General features: G+C 46.4%; 2 protein-coding genes and 1 pseudogene across 2 annotated transcripts; all 3 read right to left on the bottom strand.

Moving 5' to 3' along the window:
- Nucleotides 1-5,355: 5,355 nt before the first annotated feature.
- Nucleotides 5,356-7,004, bottom strand: LOC100191670 (uncharacterized). Its single transcript, NM_001137099.2, has one exon. The coding sequence runs from the start codon at nt 6,906-6,908 to the stop codon at nt 5,802-5,804; it is 1,107 nt and encodes a 368-aa protein (NP_001130571.2). The 5' UTR covers nt 6,909-7,004; the 3' UTR covers nt 5,356-5,801.
- On the bottom strand, nt 9,149-15,703 carry LOC103650870 (lysine-specific demethylase pseudogene; annotated as a pseudogene).
- Nucleotides 16,832-18,143, bottom strand: LOC100382465 (uncharacterized). Its single transcript, NM_001175205.1, has one exon. The coding sequence runs from the start codon at nt 17,954-17,956 to the stop codon at nt 17,639-17,641; it is 318 nt and encodes a 105-aa protein (NP_001168676.1). The 5' UTR covers nt 17,957-18,143; the 3' UTR covers nt 16,832-17,638.
- Nucleotides 18,144-18,729: the final 586 nt, after the last annotated feature.

Raw genomic sequence — 18,729 nt, forward strand, 5'->3', positions numbered from 1 at the left:
ACAAACTTAGGCATGAGCTAGATATTCTTGATTCTCGGAATTTCTTTTGATGTTTTGCACACATAGCTCGTTAGTATACCTTTGATCATATCTTTTTTATATGCTATGACTAATGTGTTTTCAAGTGTATTTCAAACCAAGTCATAGATTGAAAGGGAATTGGAGTCTTCGCCGAAGACAAAGGCTTCCACTCCACTCCATCAAATTACTCATCCTTCGTCGTCGCTCCGAGCAACTCTCCAACATTGGTATACTCTTCACTCATATGTTATTTACCATAGGGAGAGAAAGGGCTTATATTTCACTCAAATATCTGTTTTTGGCGATTCATGCCAAAGGGGGAGAAAGTATTATCCCAAAGCAAAAGGACCGCACCACCACCAATTTTCAAAAAATTGAGTTAAGAAAAGATTTTTCAATTGGTGATTCTGCAATCGGTATATTATTTTTAATAGAATTTCAAAATTGGTACAACCTCTTCAAAAACTAATATATAAAACCCTCTTTAACACTAAGAGGAGGATTTGATTAAGGGGGAGTTTTGTTTAGTCAAAGGAAAAGCATTTGAAACAGGGGGAGATAATTTCAAATCTTGAAAATGCCTCTCAGAATCTTATTCATTTACCTTTGACTATTTGCAAAAGGACTTTGAAAAGAATTTACAAAATAATTTGCAAAAACAAAACATGTGGTGCAAGCGTGGTCCAAAATGTTAAAAATAAAGAAATCAATCCATGCGCATCTTATGAGGATTTATTGGTTCAATTCTAAGTAACCTTTGCACTTACATTATGCAAACTAGTTCAATTATGCACTTCTATATTTGCTTTGGTTTGTGTTGGCATCAATCACCAAAAAGGGGGAGATTGAAAGGGAATTAGGCTTACACCTCTTTCCTAATTGATTTTGGTGGTTGAATTGCCCAACACAAATAATTGGACTAACTAGTTTGCTCTAGATTATGAGTTCTACAGGTGCCAAAGGTTCACAACAAATCAATAAAAAGACCGATAAAGGATTCAAATAAAGAGAGCAAAAGTCAGCCGAAGTGTGCCCTGGTCTGGCGCACCGGACAGTGTCCGGTGCACCAGGGACTCCAACTCCGAACTGCTCACCTTCGGGAATTCTGGAGGGCGCTCCGCTATAATTCACCGGACTATCAGGTGTAGCACCGGACAGTGTCCGGTGGCGCACCGGACTGTCCGGTGTGCCAGCGGAGCAACGGCTACTTCGCGCCAACGGTCATCTGCAGAACGCATTGAATGCGCTACAGTGTGCGCCAGAGTCAGAGCAGAGACAGGTGGCGCACCGGACAGTGAACAGTGCCTGTCCGGTGCACCACCGGACTGTCCGGTGCCCAGAAGACAGAAGCTCCAACGGTCAGAATCCAACGGCCAGGTGACGTGGCAGGCGCACCGGACAGTGTCCGGTGGCGCACCGGACTGTCTGGTGCGCCATGCGACAACAGCCTTCACCAAACGACTAGTTTGGTGGTTGGGGCTATAAATACCCCCAACCATCCACCATTCATTGCATCCAAGTTTTCCAACTTCCTACACCTTACAAGAGCTATAGCATTCAATACAAGACACATCAAAGAGATCAAATCCTCTCCCAAGTCCTTAGTTCATTCCAAATCAAATAGTGACTAGAGAGAGAGTGACTTGTGTCCATTTGAGCTCTTGCGCTTGGATTGCTTCTTTTTTCTCATTCTTTCTTGAGATCAACTCAATTGTAACCGAGGCAAGAGACACCAATTGTGTGGTGGTCCTTGCGGGGACTTTGTGTCACGTTTGATTGAGAAGAGAAGCTCACTCGGTCTAAGTGACCGTTTGAGAGAGGGAAAGGGTTGAAAGAGACCCGGTCTTTGTGACCACCTCAACGGGGAGTAGGTTTGCAAGAACCAAACCTCGGTAAAACAAATCCTTGTGTCTCACTCTTTATTTGCTTGCGATTTGTTTTTCACCCTCTCTCTCGGACTCGTTCATATTTCTAACGCTAACCCGGCTTGCAGTTGTGCTTAAGTTTATAAATTTCAGATTCGCCCTATTCACCCCCCTCTAGGCGACTTTCAATGCCTCCGGCTGAGAGCTAGGACTCGTTGGTTCGCTAAGCTCACTGGCCACCGGGGACGGTTCACAATGTTTCAACGTGCGAGATCATGCCCTCCAAGCAGGCCGATCGTAGTGACAACAATGAGCGGAACAAGAGCATCGTGAAGGGGCGGAGGCAATGTCACGCGTTGAAAAGGGTGGTGGCGGGCGGCGTTAGGAAGGGGGTATCGGGGCGGACTAACTTGGGTGGCATCGAGAAGAATGAGACCGGGTGGATAAATGTTGTAAGAGTTATTAGATCAACAACGCTTTGTACTGATTTCAAGTGTAATTTTTATACATGTACAAGCAATGACTAATACAGCATGTGGGCGTTGCGGGAACGAGCGTGTTGAGCAGGCGGCATGATCCTCTTAGTTAGATCATGGACAATGCGAGCCCGGACGACGCGACATAGTCATTGGGTTGTTGTAGTTGTTAATAGATGAAGACTGGTCTGAGGAGTAGAACGGGAGTCGAGAGGACTGAACCGAACTTATGAGTAGGCCTAGGACATGACTATTTTAGCCCACTCAAATATTGAAAGGGAAATGGGCTTAACCATTTTCTCTAAATGATTTTGGTGCTTGATGACCATCGCAACCTTATGGACTAATTAGTTTGCCTAGTCTTTGATTCACATGTGCATAAGTCCATTCTATTTATTTCTAAGTCAAAAATAGCTCAAAACAACCAAAAGTGGTAAAATTTGGAAAAGATGAACTATACCTAGTCCCATACTTTGGATAAGTTGTATACACCGCTAGGAACCTATTTGATACATCTAAGGAGGTTGGTTAGCTCATAATCGCAAAATCACAGTTTTGGAGCTAGTTTGAGCAAAAACAAGATTATGAATTAGAGAGAATAAAAGGTCAAAGAACTATGACTTAGACTAGCTGGATTATCATAATATATGTTTGTCTAAGTCATGCGAATATCCTCAAAGTCGATCAAAAAGTTTTGGACAAAGGAAGGAAAACTGGACTGCTGTTAAAGGCACCAGACCGGTCCGGTGGCACACCGAACCGTCCGAGCAGAGGACTCAGACTCGCCTGTTTCCACCTAGAGCACCGGTGACCATTCGAACCGGTTACACAGATAACTTATAAATCGACACAGTTGGAGCTAGGGCACCGAACCGATCCGATGTGGCACCGGACCGTTTGACAACCCCCAATGGCCGATTGATGGATTAGAACAGTCACCTCCAAATGACACTATTCAGGGTCCAATGGGCACTAGGTTGGCCTTGTTCACGGTCCAGTGCACCACGCACAAACAACTTTTTGTCCATTTACTACAATGACTTTTTCGTTGTTGGGAGACTATAAATATCTCTCAACTAGCACATTGAAGGCACTAGACTATGTCCAACCTACTACACATTAAGTGCATCATCTCCAAGCATCCAAAGCCAATCCTACACCGCATTTGATCGATTTATGTTTGAAAGACATAGCGGCATGATCAATTGAGAGTTGCGAGTTCTTATGTTCTTGATTCGAGGTTTTCATTCTCACTCCCTTCCTCATTCTCTTGATTTTAAAGCGAGACTAGCGACTTCGTTCTTCGTGTGGAGATCCTTGCGGGACTTGGCGATCATGAGATATTGAGAAACTCATTCGGTCTTCCTGGCCATGTGAGAGAGGGAAAAGGTTGAAAGAAACACATGCTTTGTGGACTCCTCAATGGGGACGTAAACTCTTCAGAGTTGAACCTCGGGAAACAAATCACCCTTGTCTTTATGTTGACCGCAATCTTTGCGATTTGGTTCTCCCTCTCCCCTCTCTCTAGTTCTCTTGCTTGCGATCGTTTTGAGTTGGCTTCCAATAATCACAATTGATTGAGCAACTCTAAGCAAGAAGAGTCACTCTTTCGCACTCTGATTTCATTTATACTCATTCTAATGCCGCAAGAAGAGTCACTCTAAGCAAGAAAATTTCAGGTTCCACCTATTCACCCCTTCTAGGCGACTTTCAAATAGTAAATAAACATATGAATAAAAGGTTATACAAATTTAAGGGGCGTCCTGGTCCACTTTGTCCCCTTCTCGATCCACCCTGCTCAAACGTATTGTCAAATTCTTCCTAACAGCCTAATCTAAATTCCGCCATAGGAAATGCTTTGCATACAACTATGGTGTCCGACTTTTGTACGACTATCAATAATTTTTATATGACTGGGCCTATATGACTGAAATATAAGTGATTGGATTGGCTGCTTTAGAGGAGTCGGACACTAGCCGGACATGTATGGTCGTACGTATAGCATTACTCTTCCGCTAATTAGACATTTTCACTTGTAATACTATTGATTTAACTGTCGGAATTGAAAGGAGATCCTCTGCGAAAACCACTGCTCACATGTAAGGGTGAAAACAAAAACGGTAATTTCCAGATATCGAGAATCATTTTTGAAATTTATCGAAATTTCAGTGCTAGACGAAGACGTACGGAAACGGTTACCGAAAATACAGAAATAGAATCGGTAAAAACATCAGAAACGGAAACAGTTTTGATCTCTTCCGACCGTTTCCGGAAATTACCATCGATAATAAATTCGGTATTTTCCAAAAATATTAAATCTGAACTAGTATTTATAAATTCATCTTAGCTTAGAAAATATAAAAGTAATTTTATTATTTTCCTAAAATCAAGATCTATCTAATGTTATATAATTTAGAATTGTAAACTTTTATAAATCTTATTTATGTTTTCATACCTATTATTACTCTTGATTCATATATTCATAATTTCTATGAGAACTTAAGAAGGACAAAGAGGACACTAATTATGTTGACTATACTAAGTAGGAATACAATTAGAATGTAAGTGTCATGTCATTATACACATCTTGATTCTGATTTATTTAAATACATAATAATGATTTTAACATTGTACTGCAATGTCTTATATTTATTGTGACCTCGTATCATATATGTTATTACTAATTTTATGTGAATGTATGACTTACGGAATTTTTAAAGTCAATTGAGGGTATAAGTTACGGTTTTACCGATCGTATTTTAGATTTTGACTATAACTGGTGTAATTTTCGTACCGAACTTTCGTTTATGTTGTTTTCTTACCAATGTTGTTTTCGTTTCCGAAGTTACCATTTTTATATTGTTTCCGAGGAAAATATGAAAATGAAAATAATTTTAGTGTTTATCTATCGTTACCAACCGTTTTCGCCCTACTCACACATAGCGTGATCGCTAGTGATGGCAGAACACATGCAGTCATGCACATCCAAACATGCAAATGCAATGCAACAACTGCTAGCTTACGCATAGCTCCATTCAATATACCATATCCCGGTGCATATGCGACACCGTATTACGTTACATTACAAGCACAACTTTGATATCACACTCCTAGGGGCTGTTTGGTTTGTAGCTAAATGTGCATCACTTTGTCTAAGGTTAGTCGTTCGAATTGAATAACTAACCTTAGGCACAAAAGTTAGGCAAAGTGTGGCAAGTTAGGCATCAAATCAAACAGGCCCTAGTCTTTGTTGCGCACACGCGCTGCTATATTTTATTCTAGCATGTGTATATCGTCTCTGATCGAGACTGGCACAATCAAACCTACAAACACAATCGAAAATAGTACAAGCAAACAGCAGCAGCAGGATGTCATCCTGTCAACGTACTCCTACTTACGTGCCAGTAGTACGAGTTCGACGCCGAGATGGATCAGCCTGTCACTGGGAAGAGGCGTCCCTGGTGATGAGCGCGCGGCGGGGCTTGCGCGACGGGTTGGGCGAGGTCTTGATGGGAAAGGACGCCTCCATGGCGATGCCGCAGAGGCCGCCGTTGCCGGTGCCGCGCTGCATCCGGATGTAGCCGCCCTCTCCCCAGGAAGGGCCCCACGAGTTCTTGACGATCCAGTAGGGCGTGCCGTCGTCGCTGACGCCGTAGCCGACCGCCGCCACGCCGTGGTCCAGGTCCGTGCCGCAGTCGCCCGTGAACACGCCCTCCGAGTAGAACTGCAGCGCCTGGCCCCCCGCGTCGATGGCCACGGACACCGGTTGGTGCGCCACCGCCTTGGCCAGCGCGTCCTCGCTGCCGGCCGGCACAGCCTGGTGGCCGTCGATCGCCACGACCCGCCCGCGCCGGGCCCGCGCGCCGTCGCAGGTGCCGTTGGAGGCGTGGTACGGGTACGCGGACTCGGTGGTGATGCCGCCGTGGGACTTGATGAACTCGAAGGCGTTCTCCATGAGCCCGCCCTGGCACCCGTTCTCGTCCGTGTCGCAGTCGATCAGCTCCTGCTCCGACAGCGACACCAGGCTCCCCGTCCGTATGGCGTTGATGCCCTCCACGGCCACCACTGTGGAGAAGGCCCAGCAGCTGCCGCAGCGGCCCTGGTTCTTGACGGCCGTCACCGCGCCCTTCTGCCGCCAGTCCACGGACCGCGGCAGGTCGGTGGCGTCGTCGTACATGAACCCCGGCACGGCCGGCGCCGCGGTGGGCTCCCGGCGGAGGTCGTTGATGCGGGAGTCGGCGAACCCGGAACGGAATTCCTCACGGCCCATGTCGCCGAAGCGGTTCAGGCGGAGGCGGTAGGGTCGGTCGCCGCGCTTGTTGTGCGCGTGGATGAAGCGCGCGTTCTCCTTGAAGGTCCCGAACCGGCGGCCCTTCTCGCCGTGGTGTCGGTGCACCCGGTGGTGCGTCTGCCACCGCTCGTACAGGTCCCACAGCGCCTCGTCCGATGCCAGGTCCCGCTCGTCGAACTCGATGGCGCGGCACAGCTCCACCGCCGACACGACCACCAGGGCCACAAGGAGAAGCGTCTTAGCGACCTGCGCCATCCTGCAAGTGCTTGCAACCTACCAGCACCGTCGTGTGCAGTGGCCGGCTGTGCTAGCGACCGGGGAGCTCGATCGCTCGGCTGCCGGAGTGTGAGCTGATGGGTTTGCGTCTTTGGGACGACGAGGAGCTAGCCGTATTTATAGCGCGGAGCGGGCGAGAGGCTCCTTGCCGCCTTTGCCTTTGCGGCGGCAACGATTTGGTTTGAATTTATGGCGGTAACAGAAAGCGGAAGGGAGATGGTGTCAGATTCAGCTCGGGAGTTGAGGTTGAGGCCGGCCGATAGCGGCTGCGTCGGCTGGGCTCTCTTGGGCTGCCCACCAGGACCGGAGCGTCGAAGATTCATCCGCGTCTCCTTCCAATTCCATGGATCGTTTGCGTCCGGTGCCTTCGTGGTGGGAGTGGGAGTGGCCGGTCCGGCCGTATTGGTATGTGTGCAGCAGTTTTATGAATGCTACTACTGCTCGGTAACCTGGGTGTGGTGGCCGTCGAGGATATCACTGACGACAGGCGGCGTTAATGGCGATGGTCGCTGAGGCCGAGGAGGTATGAGTCGGCAAGTTCGTCGAGAGATTTTTTTTGTACTCTTCATACAGAAACAGATATTTCAATAAAAAAAACTTCGACGGCTTCTTTGTTTAGTTATTTAAATATAGTCGTATATTATTCTAAAATATAGTCATGTTTAAATATAGAAAACGAGAACGACTCTAAAGCATGCACAGGATAGAGGACAAATGTGAGAGTGAAAAGATATAACTACTTTTATGTAAGAGCAACTCCAAAAGAATGTTAAAATTTTTACCCCAAAAACTGATTATTAAGAGTAGGCTAAAATGTTTTAAGAGTGAATTATGATGGGTACTCCAACAGTTCCTTTAAATATGATATGTGGCGCATTCTATACAGTCGTCGAGAGGCTGTGGGTTATCTGATACGTTGAAGAATGGATTGGGGAGGGATGAAACACACCAAAATATGAGAAGAGGTTGTGGATGCGGGACGCTAATTTTTTGGGGAAAGGATGAAGGAGCTGTTGGAGTAAGAAAAACCGCTATTCTAAACTAATATCAGTTTTGGGATTAGTTTACACGTTCTTTTGGAGTTGCTCTAACTCTACTTAAAGATGCTCTAAGAATATAGGGTTGCAAGTCAGTTTAGATAAGGATTCTGGACGTTGTGACTGCGGTACAGGAACAAGATCGCGTTCCCATGCTCTACAGATTCTTGGACATTTTCACGCCATCTTAGGAGAACTGAATACGAGTTACGCGTAGACTGTAGAGCGTAGATTAGCCAGGCCCACAGCAATACTCAGGACCCAACTCTCAGGAGTCTCGGTTGCTGCTGGCCAGAAGAAGAAAAACAGTAACCGCAAGTGGTGACGCTTGTTCTGAAATCTGAACTGCTGAGTGATGCAAAAACTCCAGCGCAGTGGTGCTGCCATGGAATGGAAGAAACCTTCAAGGCCAAGTCGTTCAGCTTGAACAGAAAAAAAAAACGAACTCGTCAGAAGTGCGTGTGCTGCTTCATCGCCTCCGCACCAGCTTTCATGGTTGGTCAGCAGATGTTCTCCTGTCCTGTGTCCTGTCTGCAGCAACCAGCATGACGCTGACGCACCAGGCGCGCAATATTAGTTGCAACCTCAACCTCGAGCCTTAGTAGCAGCAAAGCTGGGAAGCGGCAGCTAACAGCAGAAAGAGACCTACGACAGCAAATGAACCCTTGCTATGTTCACGTGGCAACAGACAATCTTAAAATTACTAGCCTACAAAAACTCTGGGATCAAACACAGCAAAGCAGAAGCACCAAAGGCAAAAGAGCTAGACAGAAAGGTGCTTGTACTCTAACTAAGACATCATCGAGCAAAAGATCAACGAACGACAGACAACTTATATATCCGCCTGTTCGCCAGGTACGGGCAAGGCAAACTATAAGGGAATTAGTTAATTTCTTAATGATAACCAAATTGCTGTCAGGGAACCAACCTAATCGTGGGCTCTATAGAATCCGTTTACTAATGGAATTGTGAGCACAGACCACCATGGGTTTTGGGTGCTAAACTGTTAAGGCCTTGTTCGTTTGTATCGGATTGCACCCGGAATCGTTCCACCTAATCAAAGTTTATATAAATTAGAGAAGCAATCCGGTTAGGAATTGTTCCGACCCACCGATCCGGCAGAAACGAACAAGGCCTAACGGAATGTACAAACTTTCTCCTATTCCTTCCAAGAACCAAGACTAGTGTAAGTTACTGCTGCTTTGCCTTACTTCTTTGCTTTCGCCTTTGGACGCATGTCCTGCGCTTGTGGCGGCTGAAATCAGAGACGAACCTGAACGTCTGTCCGCACCCAGGTTCAAGGCAAACGTAGGGCCTGTCGCCCGTGTGGACCCTCATGTGCTCTATCCTAGCCCATGGCCACTTGAACGCCATGCTGCAGCCCTTCCACGGGCATTTCGTGGACGGTCGTCGGCGTGAACCTTGCGATGCTGCAGCAGATACTTGTGCGAGAAGAACTTCCTGCAGCAGCCCTTCTCCGGGCAGATATCATTCTTATGCAGAGACAGTGCCTGTTTCGTGCCGAAACTCATGGAACAGCCCTCGATGTCGCTCGCATATTCTTCCTTGCGTTCTGGAGAACTTGGGGGAGCCCTTCCCCTGTATCTGGATTCCTCCGTCTGCTGCTTTTCTTCCGTTTTAGCCCCCTTCTTACGTAGAGACAGACGTTGTTTAGTGATAGAACATCCCTCAGCATCATATGCTTGCTCTTCTTCATCCTTCTGAGAAGCTGGACTAGGAGCCCTTCGCTTTTCTGCTCTAGTTTCCTTTGTTTTCTTCTTAGTGTCTGCTTTAGTCTTTTGCCTTGGTGATTTTGCTCTTGAACGGCCAGCAGGATTATCTTTGTCGCCTTCAGCCTTTGGCTTTGGAGGGTTAGCTGAGCCATTATCCTCTTCTTCCATCTTTGATTTCCTATTGGCAATCCTAGAGCTACTGCGGACTACCATCCCAGCTGGTGCGGGGAAGGAAGCTTCTGAAGGACCTTTTAGTGCTTCTGAAACCTTTTCAGTATGTTTGAGCTTCTTGGTTTTTGCTTTTTCCACGTGTTCTTTCTCCTTCTTGATTGTTTTTTCTAGAACTGATCTGCTCTTTATCTTCCGTGTGGAGGCCTCAGCAGTACCCTCTAGTGATTTGGAATTGTCCTCTTCAGTAAATTTTGGATTCTTGGCATTAGCTTTCTCCAATGATTCTTTCTCCCTCTTGCTCGTTTTTCCTTCAATTGCTCTGCTGCTACTCTTTCTTGTGGAGGCTGCCTCTCTACTTGAATCTTCAACAGGTTCAGCATTGGATTTCTGATCAGAAGGAAAAGTTTTATCGGTTTCTTCTGGTTCATGAATTTTGATTCTGTCAGCCAAATATGGATGAACCTGGTTTGACATCCATACTTTCCCACACCACCTGCCAGCCAAGAGTATTTTCTTCGTCCTGCCTTGCCTTCTGGAATAAGTCCTCAGCTTTACTGGTGAGTCACTGGGAGAGCCGTAGCCAAATGCCTCATAGATAACTCTATTGTATGGCACTTGCTTGTTGTATAAAGGAGACTTAGCAAGATTAGCACTATAGTAAAGATTAATGCCCAGTTTCACAGCCCAATCACTATTTGTTGGTATTGCTTCCTCATCCTGCACAACTTCCTGTATCGTCTCCCTATCCGCAATAGTGGCCTCTTTGAAAAAATATCCTTCCAATCATACTCAAATTCCATTTCTTCAGCCAACGATTTTGCTTCTAATTCCATTCGGGGATATTCTGTGCAAATGATAATAAATATGTCATTTAAGGTTTTGAGAACCTAGGAAGCAGCGGCAGTAATTTGGTATTATTATGATCTGGAGCAATGAACATCTGAACCTACTTATTCTCGCTTCACCAAAGCTAATGGAAGTATTATGTGCTCTCAAATCAGAAAGGATGCTAATGTAGGACAATATGTCCAATGGCCCATGCATTAATGTATTCAAAGTATAATAGTTTGGTCAATGATGAATTCATGCACTCTTGCAGATCATGAAGCAAATGCTCATAATGGTTGATAAAAAGGAACATATTGTGTTGCATTAAAAAGCTGTAACAATTGAACAAGCCTAGTGACTGACCTGGATGGCATAAAAGAAAAATATCGGCACCACCAATAGCTTGAAGTTGCTTCTCAACCTCAATAGCATGTTCAAGACAAAATACATGCATTCTTGATGAATCCTTATCAGGTTTCACAACTGATGTAGCTAAGTTGTTCACCATCGTTGTAGAGCCTCTTTTACTGTTCATACAGATTGTAGCACTGTTATGGCTAACATGATAGTTTGTGCTACAAGGGGTCTCCATTGAAGTCTTGTTTGAGCTTGATGGTTCACACTGAACTTTCTTATGCGTTTCTGAATATATATATTTTGGTTGAAAACCCTCAGAAAGCACCATCTTAAGTAGATCCTTATTTCTAGTGTGAACACCTTTTGGTCCATTCAAGGTGTTTGAGTTACCAATACACTTTGAGCCCTGGGAAAGTGGTCCTTGTTGGCATTCTTTGCTACTTAAGGACACTTTCGTTCCATCACAATCACCATTACTTGAAGTAATGGGTTGTGATTCAATTGCGTGATTTATTAACTCATTGGAGGCATTAGGGACCTGAATTTTTTGGTTCATAACATCTTCATTAGAATCTGATGGATCTCCATAAGCTGATGCCAAAAGATCAAGAGCAGAATGTGCATTGAGAGGCACAGCATCAGAAATTATGCTGTTGACATTCATTTCAGAACCAGATCCTGCACGTTGATTAAAATTACATACATATCAGAAAAAAAAAGGTACATGATTTATGTCATGAACCAAAAGATGCTAAGATTGAATTGCAAATTGAAATATGAAATAAACTATAAGGTTCAACTAGAACTAACAAGGAACACCTTCCACAGGCTCCTGCATCTCTTGCTGTATTCGAATGTCTATGATGCCAAATGCATGTAGACATACTAATATCACAGGGAGAAGAACTAAAGCAGCATGTGTCCATTGTCAATTGAAAGAGTATGACTTACGTAAAATTATGCCAGTTGTCCTCCCACATTGACCTTGTAATACATCTGTCATATGACGTTCTCCACAACTAGCAAGTCAATCGTTGATCAAACTAGAATCAGCAGTCATCAACCATTTTGCTGAACCCTCCCTTGGTTTGATCACTGCCACACATGAAAAACTCAAAATCCCACAAGTGACACAGGATAATAAACCCTGGTCTAAAAGCCCAGAAACACTGTTCATATCCTCCTTGTCACTTTCTGCATTTTGTGCGTATGATGAGGCAGACATGTTTGCACAGTCATGTATGCACGTTGCAGGTGGGACTGTCTTTCCTGAGCAGATTGAGAATGAAATTTTGTTGGATGACAACAATTCCCCGTTCTTGTGAGCCACATCCATTGGTAAGTGTCTTGAGCCTTTCAGAGCTTCTGTCTTACTGCATTGGTCATGCGCTATCCTGGAATCAGTTGTTGACTGAAACTTTGAGAGCAAAGTTGATAGTGGAGAGCCATCATTGTAATTGACTCGAAGGATAATGCAAGGAGACCCATCACTTAGAAAATAACAAAGCACTTTATTGTCTTCAATAACATTTTGCACAAATATCTTTTTGACAAATTGGTCCCCTTCACTTTTCTTCTTCTCCTTCAATCTACAGCTTCGTGGTTCCATAGCTCCATTTGATGGATCCCTAGAAATGTACAAGTTTAAACCAAATCAAATAAAAAGGGTCCAGATACACATGTAATGAGAGACTTCTTGCAGCATAGAAGGACCTAGAAGTGAATGCAGCTCAGAAAAACTTATGCAAATTATTGCCTCATTGCAGAAACTCAAATGGAGATATCAGACATAGACACCACTGAGAATAGAGCCTTATATAAGAACTAATCAGATGGAAGTTCATTATACCACGCCTATTACTGTTGTTGATAAAATGATGGAAGAACACATGAAAAGACAAGCACTGCAGCCAAATTGGGCAGCAAAACCAGTTTTTCTTTCCTTTTTGTTTCCCCGAACGGGATGCAGCAGGCCAGAAACTATCTCATAAGGAAAAAAATTGCACAATGAAGCATGCAAAATGTGATGAATACCTCAAGAACAATGACAGTGCAAGTTCATAGAGCAACTGATAGTGTGAAACCATGGGAGGGCGATTGATGGAAGCTCTCCGGACTGCTGCCTCTTTTGCAACTCTCAACCATTCAGGAGTAGCTATATTTGATGCTTCCCCACAATTGAAACCTGCCACATATCCAAAAAGTCCTCACAAGCTGACCGGAAGGACTAACACACAATACACAGCAAAGCAGTGACCAAATGACAACTTAAGGGTGTATTTGGTTTGACTTTTAGTTTTGGCTTTTTGTCCCTAAAAGCTAAAAGCCAAAACAAAGGGCTGGGAAGCAGCTTTTTCTAAAAGCTAACTTTCTCACAGTGTAAAACTGAAAGCACCTCTTGACCCGCTTTTAGCGGCTTTCGGATGCAACTGTGAAAATATATATGGAAGAACTTTTAGCTGCTTTTAATGGTTCTTCCAAACGATTTTAGAACTTTTAACAGCTCACAACCCACAACAGCTTTTTCACAGCCCACATCGGGTTTTTTCACAGCCACAGCCCAACCAAACAGACACAAGCTTACTTTTACGATAACATGTGATACAGTGATAGAGAAGGAAATCCTAATGTGCCATATGCACATGCACTGTTGCATTTTGACAAACATGTACCTTACATTTGCATACGAAACACCGGTCTGGCAGTCTATATGGTATGTATTTACGAAGACTCAATGCAGAGTAGCATGACCAAACCTACTAGGTAAATGGTGAAACTGAAGAACTTTACCAGAAAGGAAATAGTTCGATTTCTGAAGAATAAATAGTTTCCTTTTATTAGAAAATGTTAAACCCAAGCCTAAATGTCCTACACTTGTCCGTTTTAAAACTCAATCTATTCTGTTATACCTTGTATCTGTTACGCTTCTTTCCTTCCGTTACGCCTTGTATCCGTTCCGCAACATATCTACCAAATTTAAATGTTTAAGCAAAAAAGAAGAATTTCCCACCATACCATTCCTAATAAATCATATCTAGTTCCACAAATCTAGAGATAGAATTTGTGTGTGGGTGGGTGGGGGGGGGGAGGGGGGGCATTAATACATTATTCGGCCATTGTTCAGAAAAAACTAGAATGCAGCGATTTAATGAGGCAGGCATTGTTCTACATTGCTCTCATCTCAGCAACATAAAAGGGAAGATTTCCATGGAGGCTATCTTTTGAGACCACTCACCATGACTGAACCCGCTGTGATACGCTCCAGGGAAAGTAACCACAAACTCCCCTGCGTTCTGAACTAATCTGTTTGGAGATATAAGAACCAACCGCTCATCAACCACCGAAGGTACCAAAGGAAGTCATTCGGTAAAGGAAGGAAGGAGTAGAACTGCCTGCAGCAGGGAACCCCTGAATCCACGAGCACTTCAGGGGACATCACCGTCGTCTTATCACCCAGCAATGCAAAGGTTTCTGCACCCCAGATCGCAATCCCGAAATACAAAATCAAATGACAGTTACAGCAGCAGAGAACAGGGGTGGTAGGAAAATTATGCAATGCGGCTGCCTCACCTAAGGAGTTCACCTCCCCGCCATACCCATGGACGCGCACCACGTCCTCGAAAGCGAGCGCAGCGTCGCGCGGCACCCCGTACCACGTCTTGGGAGCGCCGTAATGCATGTAGTTGAGGCTATGCAGGTCGTGGTACTCGACGTGCCAGGCGAACCAACTGAACATCATGCCGACGTAGAGCATCGGCGACGTGACCCCGGGCACCTCCTCCCGCACGAAGCGCAGCAGAGAGGCGGCCCCCTGGCCACGCCGCGCATGTTCCACGCCGACTCGCCCACGTCCGCCGCGGGCAGCTGCGTCGAGCGGGCGGCGCAGGGGGCGAACCCGGAGCCAGGCATGTCGCTGGCGTACTCCACGACGACGGGGCGGTCGGCCGATGAGCGCCAGAAGAGCGCCTCGACGTCGAGCGGCGAGAGCTGCCTGGAGGCGGGGACGTTGAGGCGCGCGAGCAGCGCCTTCCGGGACGCCCCGGCCTTGGCCTCAAACTTGGGGAGCGTGTAGCGGTGGGAGGAGAGCCACACGTGCTTAAGAGCGGGGCGCGGGCGCCGCGGGCAGAGGCCCAGCTGCTGGTGCCGAGTGGGGAATGTCGGGGTGGGGTCGTCCGGGTGGAGCGCGGCGAAGGAGCGGGAGAGGTTACCGAGCGTGGTCCGCTTGGGCGGCGGCGGGAGCGGTGGCACGATCTTGCAGATACCGAAGGGCGCCGCGACGGGCTCGACCTTGAGGAGGTAGGCGATGGGGTCAGCGAACTCGGCCGCGGTGGGGCGGAACTCGGGCGCCAGTGGGAGGGACTTGAGCCACGGGGGCACCGGCTCCCCTTGCGAGGACGGCATGGCGTCGGGCAGTCCGTGGCCGCGCAGCGATCGATCTCGCGGGCGGCGCTAATCGCGCATTGGTCGGAGCGGAGCAGAGCAGACACAGCGCGGAGCAGAGGAGGGCTTTGCATTAGGAGGCTTTGGTCTCTTGGGAATTGGGAGGTGAACGGGGGTGGAGTGGAGACTGGAGAAGGCGAGGGAGAGCGGCCCGCTTTGCAATTGAAGTTTGCAGTTGCAGCAACCGCTGGCGCTCCTGGAACGGAAACGGCAGCGGGAGAGCCGCAGCGGGACCGTTCCGCGTTTTTCCGCTTAGGCTACTCACAATGGGGATTTCATGTCTCTGTTTCCAAAAATGCCACATCAGATTTATGGATGAATGAAATACCCTTTCTCAATAGAGAGTTTCATCTCACTATTTCATATGTCAACATACTTCTTAAATGTTGTATATAAATAACCAATAGGATTTACTCAATTATATGAAGATGAAACAAAACACTCTCAGTGGAGGTTTCACACAGTTTCCAAGATCTTGGAAACGAGTTAACATGGTTTCATCCCCATGAAACTCCATGAAACTCTCCCTTCTTAAATGATGTGACATGTCATCAAAATAGCTGATGTGGCAGGCTAATTAATACATGAAACACCCCATGAAACCTCCATTGCGAATAGCCTTACAGACAGCGGTTTGACATTTTTGGACAGTTTTTTTCCTACGAGAAGGCGTATATGTGGTTGTTTTGTGTGTGTGTTTACGTGGCTTACGCTTGTGTATGTCAATGGTAGCTACTCTCTATCTCTTATCTATCTCTATTCTCTACTATATTTAAACATTAATTTCAATGGCCGTATCATATTTTTCACAAAACTCTCCTAATTTTTGTTGATCGACCCACTGTCCTCACAAATCACAAGTGCGTCGTCCGCCCTCCTAAATACGGGGCATGCTTACCTTGCCAATAACTGAAACAACCTAGACCGTGTTTGTTTCAGATTATAATCTCTCCAGATTATATAATCCAGCGTAAATAATACAGTAGGTAAACAAACACCTAAATTATATGTTCAGATTATATAATCTAAACCCCAGATTATGATAATATCATAATCTCTTCAAGAGTAGCTTATTTAAGATTATTTTGGCAAAAAGGCCACTACCCATGGTTATGTTAATAGAAATTACAATATATACCATCCTTTTTTCTCACCTCAAATAAACAAATAAAGGTATTGTTGTCTTTGTGAATAATCTACATTTGTATAATCTAAACTACCAAACAACTACATATAAATTATAATATATCTAGATTATAATCTAAATTGTATAATTTAAATTATAATTCAGATTATATAATCTATAAGCTGAAACAAACATGCTCTTAATCTCGTTAGCCTTTCCAACCACCCAAGCATGCCGGTGCTTCCCAACGACAACTCTTTGCATCACCAACTTCCACAACCACAACAGTGTAAACCGTAGACCCATGCCCTCTGCTGCTTTGTAAAGCTGAGACCGTCTTCCTGCTGCCGCTCTCACACGCCAAATACAACGACTACAGTACACACGATATAGGCTCAACTTTTCACTCTAGCAGGCGCCCTACGCGGAGGTTCTCCCTAGCAAGCTTCTCTCTCCCCCTCCAAACACTGTTCACGTGAACCCACTTCTAATTATTAGTAGATGAAAAATTGATAGGAGGTAAAAAGTAGGTATAGAAAATAATATTTTATGGTTGTAGTAGGGTATAGAGGAAAGATTTAGAGGGAACCGCTGTACAGAGTGGAGATATAGGGAGAGAGAACGCTGACGTGGTACGTGAGTGGGATATAGAGGGAGAAATTTAGGGGTAATCACTGAAGATAGTCTGAGTGCAGCAATTCATGGAACACCTCATCGCCAACCGCTAGGTCTGCACTGGTGACAGTGCCACACTGCCAACCTGACCCCCCAACGCTGCTGCTGCTGCTGGAGCTGCTCCAGCCGACTCAACGGTGACTGATACCGAGACATTACTGGCAGTAGAGGTGGCAGGGAAGAGCTGGAGCTGGGCCGAAATCGATCGCTCAAGGCGACGAGAGAGGGAGGCATCAAAGCCACCGGGAACCTACCAGAGGAAGACCGCGTGGAGGCCGCATGGGAAGGAGGGCGGAGTGGAGCCGAGGCGGTGGGCGAGTGCCGTAATTGCGTCCGAAGGGATCAGCGAATGATGGATCTCGGTAGATTTAAGCAGGAAGGGCAGTCCTTAAAAGAGACATACATAGATGCGAGCGAGTTATACGGAGATGAGTAACAAGCACTAGCCATGGCTCCAAGTGGAGGTCGTGGGGTAGTACCGAGGAGAAAGGAGAGGAGGACGGAGGCGGTGAGGATGAGGCGCTTCACGCCGGGCTTCGTCGTGCGCAACGGCGGCTTGCTGCTACCGGTAGAGGCAGGAGTAGAGGTACACTGGTCTCCGGAGATATGAGGATGTGGAGGAGGAACCGTTGGGGCCTCGTCGCCGGCGATCTCCGCCATCGCTCGAGTGACCGGAGGTCCGCCCGAGGACGGAGTGGGACGGCCCCGCGAAGCGAGCAGCAGCGATGTCGCATTGTGGGCCGGGACTGTTGCAAGGCTGAATACAGATATCAATGATTTCTTTTAAGGCCCAATAAAAGAGCCCGTAGATCTGATGGAGTCGGAAAGGCCCAAAGGCAACCAGGAGCCGGCCCATACAGCGTAGGGATTACGTTCGGCAGCCTATCGTGCATGTACATGTAGCGAGCAGCTGACGCTGCAGCAGCAACACCAACATGTTCTATCTGTATCTGTGGTCACACACAACACAACGACACAAACTTGGCCTTCTCGCTGCCGACTTGACGTGGGCATGTTTGGTTCCTTACCTCAATTGCCACACTTTGCCTAACTTTTTTGTCTAAGGTTAGTTATTCAATTTGGATGACTAACCTTAGGCAAAGTGTGGCACATTTAGCCACAAACCAAACATGTCTATAGTAACATAGGAAAGGTCATGCCATCGGCGGCGGACACCAGAAACAGATACGCGCGCGCAATCCCGTTGGCTCCTCCGTGAGAACTCAGGCACTGGCACAGAGCGGAAATGTGGCTGCCGACCTGCCGCGCGCGAGCGGGCGCAGTGGCTTGCCCCCGCCGGCCCGCCCGTTCGGATAAGCCGCGCGGCGTGGCGACTGACCGACTGGGATGAGAGAGATGGCAACTCCCGGGCGCGCGAGAATTCCACCTGATTCCGCTCGGTTTCGGCACATGCGCCGTGGATCGGCACGACT

Source organism: Zea mays, chromosome 3, assembly GCF_902167145.1.
Source record: "Zea mays cultivar B73 chromosome 3, Zm-B73-REFERENCE-NAM-5.0, whole genome shotgun sequence".
In the NCBI taxonomy this organism is placed as follows: Eukaryota; Viridiplantae; Streptophyta; class Magnoliopsida; order Poales; family Poaceae; genus Zea; species Zea mays.